Source organism: Triticum dicoccoides, chromosome 7A (assembly GCF_002162155.2).
Source record: "Triticum dicoccoides isolate Atlit2015 ecotype Zavitan chromosome 7A, WEW_v2.0, whole genome shotgun sequence".
Lineage (NCBI taxonomy): Eukaryota > Viridiplantae > Streptophyta > Magnoliopsida > Poales > Poaceae > Triticum > Triticum dicoccoides.
In genome coordinates, this window is record NC_041392.1 from 691,354,732 (window position 1) to 691,371,405 (window position 16,674).

The 16,674-nt window shown below is 43.4% G+C and overlaps 1 protein-coding gene across 1 annotated transcript; it reads left to right on the top strand.

The window, feature by feature from the left end:
- The first annotated feature begins 9,055 nt into the window (after nt 1-9,055).
- LOC119330679 (disease resistance protein PIK6-NP-like) lies at nt 9,056-12,017 on the top strand. Its single transcript, XM_037603794.1, has 2 exons — nt 9,056-9,998; nt 10,184-12,017. Exons 1-2 carry the CDS (start codon nt 9,190-9,192, stop codon nt 11,793-11,795), a joined length of 2,421 nt encoding a protein of 806 aa, XP_037459691.1. The 5' UTR covers nt 9,056-9,189; the 3' UTR covers nt 11,796-12,017.
- Nucleotides 12,018-16,674: the final 4,657 nt, after the last annotated feature.

Genomic DNA, 16,674 nt, shown 5'->3' on the forward strand with positions numbered 1-16,674 from the left:
TTCCCGTATCTCCCGTACGATCAGCCAATGGGGGGTGGGTGTGTTAGTACTATCTTTTTTCCTTGCTAAAAGCTACTGTCTCCGTCGTAATAGATGAGATGGGGCAGTGTATCATTCGTTTGGGTCGTGGCAGCTGCCACTTGTCAAAGCGGTATTTGTCATTTTCATATCGTAACATCTGCCTTTGCCCATTGTTTTCGGATGGCCTGTCTTATTTCTCTACATAGCTTCCTATAGCTGCATGGTCAAATGGTGCGTGTCGATTCCTCAGTGGTCTGCGTGTCATGCGTCTCCCCTTTATATTTTTATATAACGAGCGTTTCAATCTCTGGCTTGTCTGTGCTTCCCATTGATCGACCTGACCCTAGGCAGCTACTAACAATTGTATATGGACTCTACATGGGCTACGCGTGCCTAATGAAACTGTAGGCTGCATGTCTACTGCATGAGTGACTTCACAAAACAAAAGCAAAAAAAAGGGACGTGGTTGTGCGTCCCATCTATACAGCTGTTGCAGCGTTGTAAAAAACAAATCGGCCAATGGGTGCAGCTTTGTAACCCAGCCAATGGGAGTGGGGTGTTAGTACGATCGGCTTCTTTTTCCCATGTCTCGCGTGCTACCCGTTACTAGTCAGCTGGTTTGCGAGATGGGTCCGATGTGTGCTTTAAAAAAGCAACGGTTTGTTCGTGAAAAATACCCCACTCCTCCGGTCCTCCCCCTCCTCCCCTAGCCTCCATCAACAACGTACCAAGCCTCTTGCCTCCATGTCGAAGAGCGTTTTGAGCGTTGTCATGGCGCTCACGGCGGATGACACTGACGACCATGTGTGCTTGTCGGAGGAGGCGGTTGGGGGGTCCGAGCTTCAGAGGAAGCTGGATGGAGGAGGTGTGGATGATGCTATGGCGGATTCATCTGCAGCTGCCAGCTGGGTGGCCACCGATAGTGACGAGGAGCGTTGGGAAGCGCAAGAGAAGGAGTGGGAGGCGGTGTTCGCCGAGGCAAGGGAACAGCTGGCCGGCGAGGCTAAAGCAGCGAGAGAGCTGCTCGCGGGCGGGGCTAAAGTCGCTGGAGAGCTGCTCGCGGGCGATGCTAAAGCTGTTGGAGAGCTACTGGCGGGCGAGGCTAAAGATGCGGAGGAGCTTCTCACCGGCGAGCCTAAGCAGGCGAGGGAGATGCTCACCGGCGGGGCCAAGCTTGATGGGGCAGTGCTGCCGATGGTGGGCGGTGGTGGAAAGGTCGACGGCGTCTCCGGTGGGCCAACGGTCGCCTGCCTACCACCGTGTGCCTCCAACGCGCCGGGATCCGGAGAGATTCCAGTAATCTACGTGTCATCCGATGAGGAATGAGATTCCTGCACGGATTTACCTTGAACTTGGCTAGTTCTTTGTTGTTGGTTTTATGTTGAGCTAAACTAGTGACTAGACGTGTAGTCGCATGCCTTTACGTTTCCAATGTCTGTGTGTTTCATGTTTTTCAAGTTGAAATAAAAAAATGGTCTAGCCGTGTGAAAACGAGAGATTTAGTAGAAAGATATGATTTGTGTGTCCGTACGTCGTTCTTGGCCAATCCTTGCCCGGACATTCCATGCATGTGTTATAGCTTGTGTTGATCCTTGCGCTTTGACGTTTAGGCTGCACCGTGTGGTTTGCTGCCGTTCATGAGTGCTAAAACAAACAAAAAAGGGGCGAACACAAAAATTAAAAATAAGAGTGCCTCGGTGCCCTTTTTATTCCAAAGAAGTTGCTAAACATCATGATCTGTTCGGGGTTACAAGTCAGATAGGAGATAGGGCTAGCCTAGCTACAACTAGGAACATAAAAAATGCACAAAACATCCTTATTTTCCGGATGCTTTTCTTTGCTTCATTTATACGGTGTGCCATAGTGGCGCTGGACTCTTCAAGTGACGCTATTTTGTTCCTGGCCTCTATGAGCTCGATCTGTGTCAAGGCCAACTCTTCCTCTACCTGCACTGTCGTCGCTCTGCGGCTTCTGCAGCCTCTCTTTGCTGTATTGCCTGCTGTTTGCTCTTGTAAGCCACCATTGAGCTGGCATACTTCTCGAGTAGATCCTGCCAGATCCAGAGGAAGCGACCCTGTGTTTGGAGTGGGATTATATGCCGTAATAAGTGGGAAAATTGGAGAGCTTTTTAGCGAGCAAGATAAATGCGCACCTGAACCCCCCTTAGCATTGCCATCTGACCGTCTGCCTCGATGGGTTTCCGCATCTGAGGAAGCGACGAGCACGGTTGTTCGGCGTGTTTGCGGTGAAGACAGTAGCCGGCAGACTACACGCGCACAACAGCGTGGGTGGGGCTTCGCTCCACTGCTCCGGCGAGCTCTGTGTGGCGAATGATGCCGGGCTTGTCAAGGCGGTGGTGGAGCTGAAGCTTTGGTTGCTACTCTTCAGCTGGCTGTTTGTAGCCATTGTGTTCTTGGTTTGCTAGGTTTTTCCTTTCCTATTTTGAGGAATGGTGTGCTAGGTATGGCTTACGTCTTGGGGTCACATGCTTATTTATAGCATCAGCCTCTCAGATGTTGGGTGCTTGTTTGATTAATGGGCCTGGCCTATTAAGATGATGGGTTTGAGTATCCTGGATGGGAGATGGTTTGGGCCTTGCGTCTAGCTGGGCTTCTGGGCTCAATTTGTTACTCCTGGTTCCTAGGCTGTACCCGTTCTGACATATCTATGACACACTGTACTTTGTGTCAATAGCCACCAGGTAAGTGCATGTGTGTCAGGGCCATGTGTCGGCCGTTGCATGCATGCGTAGCTACCACCATGGGTAGCAAATTATTTTCGTTCTATTTATTTACAACTCAATGATTACAACTCGATACTAGAACAAAGATGACTCTATATGAATGCCTCCGGCGGTGTACCGGGATATGCAATGAACCAAGAGTGACATGTATGAAAGAATTATGAACGGTGGCTTTGCCACAAATACTATGTCAACTACATGATTATGCTAAGCAATATAACAATGATGAATGTGTCATGATGAACGGAATGATGGAAAGTTGCATGGCAATATATCTCGGAATGGCTATGGAAATGCCATAATAGGTAGGTATGGTGGCTGTTTTAAGGAAGATATAAGGAGGTTTATGTGTAAAAGAGCGTATCATATCACAGGGTTTGGATGCACCGGCGAAGTTTGCGCCAACTCTCAATGTGAGAAAGGGCAATGCACGGTACCGAAGAGGCTAACAAGGATGGAAGGGTGAGAGTGCATATAATCCATGGACTCAACATTAGTCATAAAGAACTCACATACCTATTGCAAAAATCTACAAGTCATCAAAACCTCGGCACTACGCGAATGCTCCTAGGGGGATAGATTGGTAGGAAAAGACCATCGCTCGTCCCCGACCGCCACTCATAAGGAAGACAATCAAATAACACCTCATGTTTCAAATTTGTTGCATAACGTTTACCATACGTGCATGCTACGGGACTTGCAAACTTCAACACAAGTATTTCTCAATTTCACAACTACTCAACTAGCATGACTTTGATATTATTACCTCCATATCTCAAAACAATCATCAAGTATCAAACTTTTCTTAGTATTCAACACACACATACGAAAGTTTTATTATTAATCTTGCATACCAAGCATATTAGAATTTTAAGCAAATTACCATGCTATTAAGACTCTCAAAATAATCTAAGTGAAGCATGAGAGATCAATAATTTCTATAAAATAAATCCACCACCGTGCTCTAAAAGATATAAGTGAAGCACTAGAGCAAAACTATAAAGCTCAAAAGATATAAGTGAAGCACATGGAGTATTCTATCAAATTCCAAATCATGTATGGCTCTCTAAAAAGGTGTGTACAGCAAGGATGATTGTGGTAGACTAACAAGCAAAGACTCAAATCATAAAAGACGCTCCAAGCAAAACACATATCATGTGGTGAATAAAAATATAGCTCCAAGTAAAGTTACCGATAGAAGTAGACGAAAGAGGGGATGCCTTCCGGGGCATCCCCAAGCTTTGGCTTTTAGGTGTCCTTAGATTATCTTGGGGGTGCCATGGGCATCCCCAAGCTTAGGCTCTTGCCACTCCTTGTTCCATAATCCATCAAATCTTTACCCAAGACTTGAAAACTTCACAACACAAAACTTAAAGTAGAAAATCTCGTGAGCTCCGTTAGCGAAAGAAAACAAAAGACCACTTCAAGGTACTGTAATGAACTCATTATTTATTTATATTGGTGTTAAACCTACTGTATTCCAACTTCTCTATGGATTATAAACTATTTTACTAGCCATAGATTCATCAAAATAAGCAAACAACACACGAAAAACAGAATCTGTCAAAAACAGAACAGTCTGTAGTAATCTGTAGCTAGCGCAAGATCTGGAACCCAAAAAATTCTAAAATAAATTTCTGGACGTGAGGAATTTATCTATTAATCATCTGCAAAAATAATTAACTAAATATCACTTTCCAAATAAAAATGAAAGCAGTTCTCGTGAGCGCTAAAGTTTCTGTTTTTTACAGCAAGTTCAACAAGACTTTCCCCAAGTCTTCCCAACGGTTCTACTTGGCACACACACTAATTAAACACAAAAACACAACCAAAATAGAGGCTAGATCATTTATTTATTACTAAATAGGAGCAAAAAGCAAGGAATAAAAATAAAATTGGGTTGCCTCCCAACAAGCGCTATCGTTTAACGCCCCTAGCTAGGCATAACAAGTAAGAATAGATCTAGGTATTGCCATCTTTGATAGGCAATTCTTCAACGAGGCATCTATCTCCCTTAGGACTTTCTTTCTTTTTAGTGATTATCAAACTCTTAGGCACAAGATCGAAAAAATCATTTGTAGCAATTGGTTCCTTAATGATAGCAAAAAGATTGGGATGAATACTTATAGATTTAAGATCCGCAGTTTCCTTACTAGATGATTCACCCTTATTTTTAGGAACATACATAAGCTTGGCAATTTTAGTAGGAGGACTTGGAGTATTCTTTACGGAAGAAAAAGCGGTTCCCAAGTTTGTAATGATACCCTCAAGTTCATCGATTCTAGTGGAATCTAGATTTATTTTCTCATTAACTATGGGTTCCTTTTCCTTAATATTTTTCAAAGTCATTCCTACCCTAGATCCATATTGGGTAATTTGATTGTGGATCTTTTTATCTAGATTTTTAATTAATTCAATGGTAGCAACTTTATTTTCAATAATTTCAAGTCTTTGCATAACATGCTCCAAAGTTAACATAGTTCCATTAACCAAAAGAGGTGGTGAGCCAAATAAATCTAACATAGCATTATAAGAATCAAAAGTATGGCTACCCAAGAAATTCCCTCCGGTAATGGTATCAAGGATATATCTATACCAAGGACTAGCACCTACATAAAAATTGCGGAGAAGAACTAAAGTAGATTGCTTCCTAGTAGATCTATTTTGAGCGTTGCAAATTCTATACCAAGCATCTTTTAGATTTTCTCCCTCCCTTTGTTTAAAATTTAGAAATTCATTCTCGGGAGACAACGGAGAAGATATGAGACTAGCCATGACGACAAGCAAACAAACTAACACACGAGCAAACAAAAAGCAAACGGGCAAAAGAGGCAAATAAAGAGAGAGAGAGAGGAAGGATAGAGAGAGAGGGCAAATAAAACGGCAAGGGTGAAGTGGGGGAGAGGAAAATGAGAGGCAAATGGAAAATAAGGTAATGCAGGAGATAGGGACTGTGATGGGTACTTGGTCTGTTGACTTTTGCACAGACTCCCCGACAACGGCGCCAGAAATTCTTCTTGCTTCCTCTTGAGCACTGCGTTGGATTTCCCCGAAGAGGAGAGGATGATGCACCAAAGTAGCGTAAGTATTTCCCTCAGTTTTTGAGAAACAAGGTATCAATCCAGTAGGAGGCTACGCGCGAGTCCGTCGTACCTACACAAAAACAATAGCTCAACGCAACCAACGCGCTTAGGGGTTGTCAATCCCTTCACGGTCACTTACGAAAGTGAGATCTGATAGAGATGATAAATAATATTTTTGGTATTTTTGGTATAGAGATGCAAAGTAAAAAAGTAAAAGCAAAGCAACAATAAAGTGATGGAGATTGATATGATGAGAAAGAGACCCGGGGGCCATAGGTTTCACTAGTGGCTTCTCTCAAGAGCATAAGTATTCTATGGTGGGTGAACAAATTACTATTGAGCAATTGACAGAATTGAGCATAGTTATGAGAATATCTAGGTATGATCATGTATATAGGCATCACGTCCGAGACAAGTAGACCGACTCCTGCCTACATCTACTACTATTACTCCACTCATCAACCGCTATCCAGCATGCATCTAGAGTATTAAGTTAAAAACAGAGTAACGCCTTAAGCAAGATGACATGATGTAGAGGGATAGTTTCATGCAATATGATAAAAACCCCATCTTGTTATCCTCGATGGCAACAATATAATACATGTCTTGCTGCCCCTTCTGTCACTGGGAAAGGACACCGCAAGATCGAACCCAAAGCTAAGCACTTCTCCCATGGCAAGAAAAACCAATCTAGTAGGCCAAACCAAACTGATAATTCGAAGAGACTTGCAAAGATAACCAATCATACATAAAAGAATTCAGAGAAGATTCAAATATTATTCATAGATAGACTTGATCATCAACCCACAATTCATCGGTCTCAACAAACACACCGCAAAAAGAAAATTACATCGAATAGATCTCCACAAGAGAGGGGGAGAACATTGTATTGAGATCCAAAAATAGAGAAGAAGTCATCTGGCTACTAACTATGGACCCGTAGGTCTGAAATAAACTACTCACACTTCATCGGAGGGGCTTGGATGATGATGTAGAAGCGCTCCGTGATCGATGCCCCCTCCGGCGGAGCTCTGGAACAGGTCCCAAGATGGGATCTCGTGGATACAGAAAGTTGCGGCGGTGGAATTAGGTTTTTGGCTCCGTCCTCGATCGTTTGGGGGTATGTAGGTATATATAGGAGGAAGAAGTACGTCGGTGGAGTTTTGATGGGCCCACGAGGCAGGGGGCGCGCCCTAGGGGGGCGCCCTCCACCCTCGTGGCCGCTTCGTGGCTTTCTTGACGGAGGGTCCAAGTCTCCTGGATCTTATCTGATGAGAAAATCACGTTTCCGAAGGTTTCATTCCGTTTGGACTCCGTTTGATATTCTGTTTCTCCGAAACACTAAAATAGGCAAAAAACAACAATTCTGGGTTGGGCCTTCGGTTAATAGGTTAGTCCCAAAAATAATATAAAAGTGGAAAATAAAGCCTAATATAATCCAAAACAGTAGATAATATAGCATGGAGCAATCAAAAATTATAGATACATTGGAGACGTATCATGAGTTCATCCCTGACGACATCTGGACTATTTATGTGCTGGAGTCTTTGATTATATTCGAATTCCAAGTTAGTTTTGTGATATGGAGTGCTCTCCAGAAATATAGGGACTTGTCTATAATTTTTGGTTTTCGTTGTTTCCATGTGTAAAATGTGGTTGTATTGTTTCTAGTAATATCTAATGCAATCTGGGTCCTTTGGCACACTTCTCCAATAAGAAAATGAACTCATATGAGAGCATGACTATTCCTATTATTCAATGGAACATTTATGTCACATATAGGTGTAATATTTATTTATATATGTACTACTTCTTCCGATTCAAAATAAGTGCGGCAGCTTTAAACTACGAAAACACTAACACTCATACGTGTGGGCGTTTGCATCTCGCCCACACGCGTGGATTTGTGTCCGTTTGTAAGCGCATGAATCTTGGCATGTTTCTAGTGCAACGTAGGACTGGGCTGGTGTGTGGGCATTCACCCGGTCGGCCACACGATCGTTTCATCACATGAGATGGGCTGGTGTGTGGGCGTTCAGCAGTTCGCCCACACGCTACTTTCCACTCACGCACAAGGGCTGGTGTGTGGGCATTTGTCATCTCGCCCACACGCCTGTCTTATCTCCCACATCCAAGTTGCCACTCACCATGTATTTTGCAGTGTACATGGCAACTACCCTAATGTGCTTTATAAGCAGGTGGCAACTCTTTTTTTTACCCGAACATGTCAGTTGACATGTATTTTGGTACACGGCAACTGGCCTAGTGTGTGCTTGTAAGCAGATGGCAACTCTCTTTTTTTACCCGAACATGTTGTTTTGTCATGTCTTTTTTGTAGCGCTACACAACAACTGCCTAGTATTAGTAGGTGGCAACTCCTAAGATTTTCAAATCATGGCAATTGTAGTAAAAACAGACCAAACATGGCAATTGCCTAGTGTTAGTAGGTGGCAAACCCCTAACATTTTCAAATCATGGCAACTATAGTAAACCAGACCATACATGGCAACAACCGAAGTTGCCCAAAAATGACATCTGGAACTTTTGACATGAGATGGCAACTGCAGTTGAGCAACCATGGCAACTGTAGTTGTCCGACATGGCAACCGTAGTTCAGCGACATGGCAACTGCAGTTAAACGAACATGCATGAGGGTCTGGACCATGAAAACTGCGGGCGTGCGGTGACTGTCACGCGGGACGTGCTGGACCACGAGGTACGAGGCCTGACGTACGAGGCGTGTGGGCGTTATCTATTTCGCCCACACGCACGCGTGTGAGAGGGATCGGGAGGAAAAAAAAGAGGTATGTGGGCATTACTTGTTTTTGCCCACACGTAGGTGTGTGGGTTGTTCCTCTTATACATCACACAAAATATGTGGGCAGATTCTCTAATGCCCACACATGTGACACTTATCGGCGTCCTTAAACTAAGGAGGGAGTACGTAGGAAAACTCGAACATTTTCTCTACGTTCATTCTAAATATTATCAAGTTTTTATTAGGACATGATTTATTTTACTTTTCTTAGAACACATGGTTATCTGGAGTAGTAAAAAAATGTCAGACAAGTATTGGGCCGGCCCAATAATCGGGAGTGCCTTTGCTCGTTGTTGACCAAATCAAGACGTCTTTTTCTAAGATTTTCTATTCCGTTGATGATGATGCTGTGGAGTGTGAATAATTACAGCAAAAAAATCATTGGCGCCACCAGGCGACGAAGACTTGGTGGCCTCTCAGTCTCCCTCAGGTCCACGCCCATCCTCGTTCTCGCCGCCGGCGACACCCACAGTCCACAGATCCAGATCCAGAGGAGGCCGCTCTGTTCTCAACAGACCGGCGGGATGGAGATCGCGGTGGGCGCGTTGTCGGGCATGGTGGAGGCGCTGCCGAGCAAGCTGGGCGAGCTGCTGCAGCAGGAGTACGAGCTGCTCTCCGGCGCCCGCGGGGACGTCGCCTTCTTCCAGGCCGAGCTGAGAACCATGAACGCCGCCGTGCTCCGCTGCGAGGCCCTCGAGGAGCCCGACGTCCAGACCACCAGCTGGATCGCCCAGGTCCGCGACCTCGCCTTCGACATCGAGGACTGGGTCGACCTCTTCGCCCACCGCGTCGACGCCGGCGCCCACGGCGCCGACGCCGCCACCTCCCACCGCTTCTCCCGCTGGATCCGCCGGCTCACTACCATCCCCGACCGCCACGTCATCGCCACCGAGCTCAAGGAGCTCCGGGCGCGCGTCGTCGAGGTGAGCGAGCTGCGGAAGCGCTACAGCCTCGGCCCGCAGATGCCGTCCCATCACGCGCCCGCCGTCGACCCCCGCCTCTTCGCGCTCTACGCCGACAGCGCCGGCCTCGTCGGCATGGACGGGCCGCGGGACGAGGTGGCGGGGATGGTGACCGGACAGGGCTCGGACGGCCTCAAGGTCGTGTCCATCGTCGGGATGGCCGGCTCCGGGAAGACGACGATTGCCAGGGAGGTGTATCGGTTGGTTGGCGCGGGGTTCAAGTGCCGCGCGTTGGTTTCGGTCGGCCGGAGCTCCGACGTCGCCAAGGTGCTCGGCGATATGCTGTCCCAAGTGGACAGCAGAGGACGAGGTGATGCTGGCGATGTGAATCAGTTGATTGGGAGGCTGAGGCAGCATCTGCAAGATAAGAGGTACTCTATTTGCTTGCTGATAAAAGTTGCTGGATTGACAATCATCGACCACCATTTATACTGAAATTTTGCTCCAGTACAGTGTTATTATACTGAAAAATTATCTCCAGCCCTGCTTCCTCTTGGTTCAGATACATGTATACTCTCTGATTATGATTGATGATTTCCCTCGTGTCATTAAGCAGGTATCTTGTTATGGTTGATGATTTATGGAATGTTCAAACCTGGGGGATAATCAAACACTGTTTTCCGGAGAACAATCTCGGGAGTCGCATAATCACTACAACAAGAATCGAGGCTGTTGCAAAAGCAGGTGCAGGTGCCCATGTTTACAAGACTTGTCTTCTTGACGAAGCCGATGCTGAAACCTTGTTTACCCAAAGAACTTTTGGGAGTGTGGGTGCCTGCCCTGCCCATTTGAAGGATGTCTCAGCTCAGATCATGAGAAAGTGTGGTGGTTTGCCACTCGCTATAGTGAGCGTGGGTGGCTTGCTAGCCAGCAAGGCGCGCACAAGAGATGAATTTGAGCGGTCAGGACTGGAATGGCGGACAAATTCAGAACTACAAAGGATGAAACAGATCATCAAACTCAGCTACAGTGATCTTCCTGCCAATCTCAAGGCATGCCTATTGCACCTAAGCATATTTCCCGAGAACCATGAGATCGAAATAGAGCGTCTTGCGAGACGTTGGGATGCAGAAGGGTTCATCAATGAACAACGTGGCACAAGCATGGAGGAAACAGCGAGAAACTACATCTGTGAGCTCATTGGCAGAAACTTAATCCAACCATCACAGCTGAATCATGATGGAACCCACAGGAGCTACGTTCTTCATCCAGTAATACACGATTTCATCATTTGCAAGTCCATGGAAGACAACTTTGTTGCTCTGGTACATGCTCAACAGCAAGATGTCCCACCTGGTAATGGCACTGTCCGACGGCTGTCTTTACTTAATAGTGGTAAGCATGATCAGGCTGCTGCACAAATTGATGGGGCAAAAGTGTCTCGTGCTCGCTCGATCACCGTATTTTCTCACACCGGTCGCACGCCTCGTCTGAATGAACTCAGTGTACTGCGGGTTCTTGACCTTGAAGGCTGTCAAGGTCCACTGTGCCTTGATGGTCTCTACAAACTGCTGCTTCTGAGATACTTAAACCTCAAGGGAACAGATGTCAGTGAGCTCCCTACACAGATCGGAGAGCTAAGATGCCTGGAGACACTGGATGTGAGATCCACAAAGGTGAAAGAGCTACCTCCCAGCATTCTCAGGCTGGAAAAGTTAATGCATTTGCTCGCCGGGAACGCCAAGTTGCCGAGTGGGATAACCAAGATGAAGTCACTGCTGACACTTTCGTGCAGCAATATCGGGAAGAGTGCTGATGCGGATATCATTCAAGAGCTCAGTGAAATGGCAAGCTTGCGGGAACTGGAATTATTTTGTAATGTTCCTCGGATGTCTGAGGATAAGAATCAAGTCGCATTTCCGAGTGATGGATTTCAGAGTCTTAAGAAGCTTTCGATAAGGTGCAGCTTGTCATCAGTGACCTTTGTGGCCGACGCTTTATCGAAGGTTGAAGTGCTTGAGCTAAAGTTTGAAGAAGGCCTTTCAAAGGAGTCGAGTGGTGTGTCTGGCGTTGAGCATCTGTCAGGCCTGAAGCATATGCTCATCGAGTTTTCGCAGCATGATGCGGGTGCTACAGCGGCAATTACTGCAGTCAGGAAGGCTGCTGGGAAGGTCCACCCTAATTGTCAAGTGATCATTGTCAACGTTGATAAGAAGACCGACGAATAGATTTTTTGAGCATTGTGCACATCTGATTCCGAAGATGCGTGAGGGATGTCCGGATATGATATACCTTCTGTTGGAGACGGTCAAGGGCATTTGATGATTCATTTCAACACACTTTCCTTCAACAACGTTCTCATGATTTTGTGTAGTTAATTGGTTTGAATAAGTGACCCCCCTAGCATTTGTATTTCATTCCTCCAATTAAATGTATGATGTTGTCTGCCATTGTTACTTGCTTCTATGCCCATGGCCGTTAAGCCATGAATAAGGCATTGCGTTTTACAATAATTGCTAAAGGGTGTCCCTTTCAGAAACTTTATTTTGCTTTCAGTTTTAGTCCAAACTAAACTCACAGAGTGACTCTATATGGAGTTCATATGAATACAGAATAACTTTGTTTTGTAAATGACTGTATTCTGTATCCATTTATCAGTATTTCCAAATTTATCCATTCAGATTTAACATGGATTCACAAAAAAAGGATTTAACATGGAGTTTGTATACAGAACAAATTGTTAATTTCTATTAGTAAAAAAGAAGGTAAGAAAATAATTTTTTCACCCGGAAAAAAATTCTTACCTTTTTTGAACTTAATTTTAAAATAAGTACTATTCATAATAAGAAATTAAATTGTCATTTTTATTTCTTATTTCTAGTTTTGTCTTACTTATCCTCCTAATTATTTTCAAAATATATTTTATTTTCTATTTTAATATATGAACAGTATTATATATTTTATCTAGTAAGCCCATGCGCTTGAGCATTCATATATGTCTTGTAGTGTCTAGGTTCCCAGCCTCCTCTAAGGACGTGCAACCCGTGCGACAGAACAGGGTCCCCAAGTTTTAGGGCCACCTATTCAGCACATTTAGCTCCCCCACCCCTACCCCCCCTCCGTGCTGGCCGACCAGCCAACCTTCCTCATTGCCTGAAAAGCCAACCTTCTTCAGTGGGGGCCAGCCTCCTAACCTAGTGTGCTCGCTAACCTCGTCTTTACACAATGATGCTATGTTAATGCTAGTCATCATTTCAACCTTTCTCTTTTTTATGTATACTTTTGTAAATTTATCTACAATTTTACAAGCTTTATACACATTGTTTTTTTATAAAAAGGTAAGCGAAATAGTGCTCATGTATCTAAAAAAATGATCATGTGCCTTGAAAAGAGAGTTCACGTGTTTTAACAAAAATTTCATGTATTGATTTTTAAAATACTCATGTAACTTATTCAAGCATTTGAGAAAACATTGTTTGTGTAGTACAAAAGGTTTTCTCACTTCTTCTAAATGTTCATGTAATTAAAATAAGTGTCCATATTTTTGTGCAAAAGTTATTGTAATTTTAGATGGTGCTCGGGCCTTCTATAAAAGTGTTCATACACATGTAACTTAAAATATGTTTCTGTATTTAAAAACATACTTATGTTTTTTTAAACTCAAAAACCACAGGAAAATAAACTAAATATAAAAAAGGTTCTCCCAAGAGAACTCAAGAGGAAGCAGCGTAAAAAGAAGAAAATACTAATGAAAAACAGCCGCACCACTCTTGGGCTCGGTCCATGGACACACGTGTCGGCAACTTGCCCATTTGGGGGCTTCTGCCCTCAGGCAATGGATTTGCCGTACCGGCTTCCGCCGACACATGTAGCCTTCGCTTTTTCGTCTGTTTTTTTCTATTTCCTTTTTCCCTCTGATTTTTCTTTCATTTTCTTTTTTCCTTTTATATTGGTATATATAAAAAGACCCAAAGAGACAGATCCAATTAATCTCCATCATCAAATCATGTCAATCCAATGACTTAAACTGCTTCAATGTCGAGCGCTCAGCACGTTTAGCGTGTAGTTAATTTTATGTCAAATATAGTGCTAATCACATAATAACACGCAAATAATATCCTACTTAATATCCACATGCACTTAATATACTTTTAAATTAACGTGCATTGCACGTACACATTGACTAGTATACCTAAGAGAACCGTCCTTATTAATTTATTTATATCAACATGCAATCATGCCACCTCACAATAAAATTATGAATAAGATAAGGCCCCCCTCAACATGCAATAATGTATAGAAAAAGACCCACCACAACACTCATTTTGTTCCTCATTAATTTATTTATATCAACATGCAATCATGCCACCTCACAATAAAATTATGAATAGGATAAAGCCCACCTCAACATGCAATAATGTACTCCCTCCGTCCAGGTGCATAAGGCACCTAAGAGAATCCTAAAATTTCAAAAGTGTTAGACGTAATTCAATTAAATGCTCCTCATTTATCTAAACTATCTCGTTTTTTTCTGTTCGCTCCACCAGGACGCGCTCCTTCTCCTAATCTCCCACCGGTCCACCTCCTAGTAATCTCCGGTGTAAAAGCAAACAGCATGCATGTTGCTTCTTCTCTCTTCTCTGTACCGCCTCTTTTCCTGTGTGAAAGCAATCATGCATGCTGCATGTTCCCATGGCGCTCCTTCCAACACTAATGACGGGATTAATTTCCAAATTCAGTTTCGATTTTGAGGGAAACCTGCGCGCGCTCTCGTCCAATCTCAAATTTTGTTCCTTTCAATTATATTCTACTTATATCAAACGTCTACTAGACGAATGTGCCATCCCCACTGACCAACTGCACTGCCCTTTGTGTTTTGACTAAGCGAGGTGTTCTATATTCATTACCACAAGTAGTCCACTACTCTGGTGCAGATATCACTCGCAATTTTTCTCAAGAAAAAATTGGTAAAACTCGAGTTTTTTTCTGAAAAAATAAATTGTAACACTCGAATTCAAGTACTTGCGGGAGGGAGAAAAATATTATTCCCATATTGAGATTCAAACTGTAGTTACTGTAAACGAAATGAAGACTAGTGAGCTATTTGACTTTTTTACCATTCAAACCACTTGTATTAGTGTAAAAATATATTTTACTGAGATTGCCTCCTAGTGTTTTTCTCATCAGCGTGCCCAATTCATTCTCTTCGGAATTTTATTCATTTTTCTGTATCACAATTTTTCATTGTTGTTATCTTTCTAGACCACATCGCTCGTATTTTGATACGACAAAGCTAAAATCTGACCTATCAGAAACTCGCAACAGATCCGAACGATGTGGATCTCGTTCATTTCTCGATCGGACAGGGCTGGCGATCTTGCGATGATTTTGCGTTGCACTTTCCTGACTTAACCGGCGTAATCCTGCACACATTGATTGACTTCCGTACTAATTAGATCATGACAGCCTGCTCTCCCGATGAAATCGCACGCCAGGCCCAGCCGCCCCTTCTTTTCTCTCTCTCCCAAAAAATCTGCATGCGAAAAATATAAGTGGTGGGTGTGGGAATCGAACCTAGCACGTGTTGTGCTTATACCCATCACTCTTGCCATCTCACCAACTGTTACTTATCTAAAAATGGTAACAAGGTATTTGAACCTTTTTCCTGCAATATGAGCAAAAAAATGCAAAAAATCTATTTCTTTTCTTGGATTTTTTTACCTACTCGTATCGAGTTGATCACATCGTGGAAATTTTCACGCCCCGATAACTTTTGTGTGAACATTATGGTAACTCACACATCGCATACCTAATAACTTATATACCCCGGTCCTAGTAACTTTGGCGCCGGGGGTGTGGGGGGTGATAAAATATCACCGTGGTAACTTTTATGTGAATAGCATGTTAAGTTGATGACTCACACATCACAAACCTAATAACTTATGTATCGCGGTCCTGATAACTTTGGCATGGGGAGTGGGGGTTGATTAAATATCCCCGGTAACTTTTGTGTGAATAGCATGATAACTCACACATTGCAGACATGATAACTTATGACCCCAGTCCTGGTAACTTGGGCGACCAGGGGGAAGTGCACTAGTAGAAAACGGAGCTTTAGCGCCGGTTCGTAAGGGTCTTTAGTGCCGGTTCCATAACCGGCACTAAAGGGTGGGCACTAAAGCCCCCCCCCCCTTAGTACCGGTTCGGCACGAACCGGCGCTAAAGTGCCACCACGTGGCGTGAGCTCGCGCCCTGGTATGGGGGACCTTTAGTACCGGTTGGTGTTTTCTAAAGGGTTTTTGTTTGAAAATTTTGGAATTTTTTTTGATTTTTTTTCAATTTTTAATTTTTCTGAATTATTTGATGATTTAGTCTCTAATCACCTCTCTTAACTGCTCAAGTGTGGATCACTCATTCCAAATCGCCTGACTTCCCGGCCGGTCACCCATCCTCTCACTCCCCCAGCCTGAGCACGCTTAACTTCGGAGTTCTATTCCCCCTACATTCCTAGTCTGCACTTGTTGTTTTCCTGACAAATGTAAGCTGTCAATCCTATTAACCCTCAGCAGTTTAGCTTGAGCATTAGGTCACACGTTTCACCGTTTGAGTTTGAAACTATTATTCTAAAAAACAGTAATTATTTAGTAACACTAATATTTCTTGAATAAGTTTGACCATAGTTTGACCACAGTTTGACCATAGTTTGACTAGATTTGACCAAAATTTAAAAAATTGAAATAATTATTTAGTAACACTAATATTCTTGAATAATTATGTAGTAACATTAATACTTCTTGAATAAGTAGTTTGACCAGATTTAACCATTTTTTAAAAAAACTGAAATTTGACCATATCTTTTTTTTCCTTTTGGAATTTGAGGATTCTAAAAAATTGCAAACAGGCCGTAGGATTTTCGTGCTGAATTTTTTGATATATTATACGTTTTTTTTCCGACATCGTATGAAAAAGTTATAACCGTTTTACATTTTCCCTACACTTTTTGCAAAACATGTCCAAATTTAAGTTTTCAAATTTTCCTAACTAGTAGATGTAGTAATATAACTACCTCTCGAAGGATTTTATTTTTTGAAGTTTTTATCATTTTCT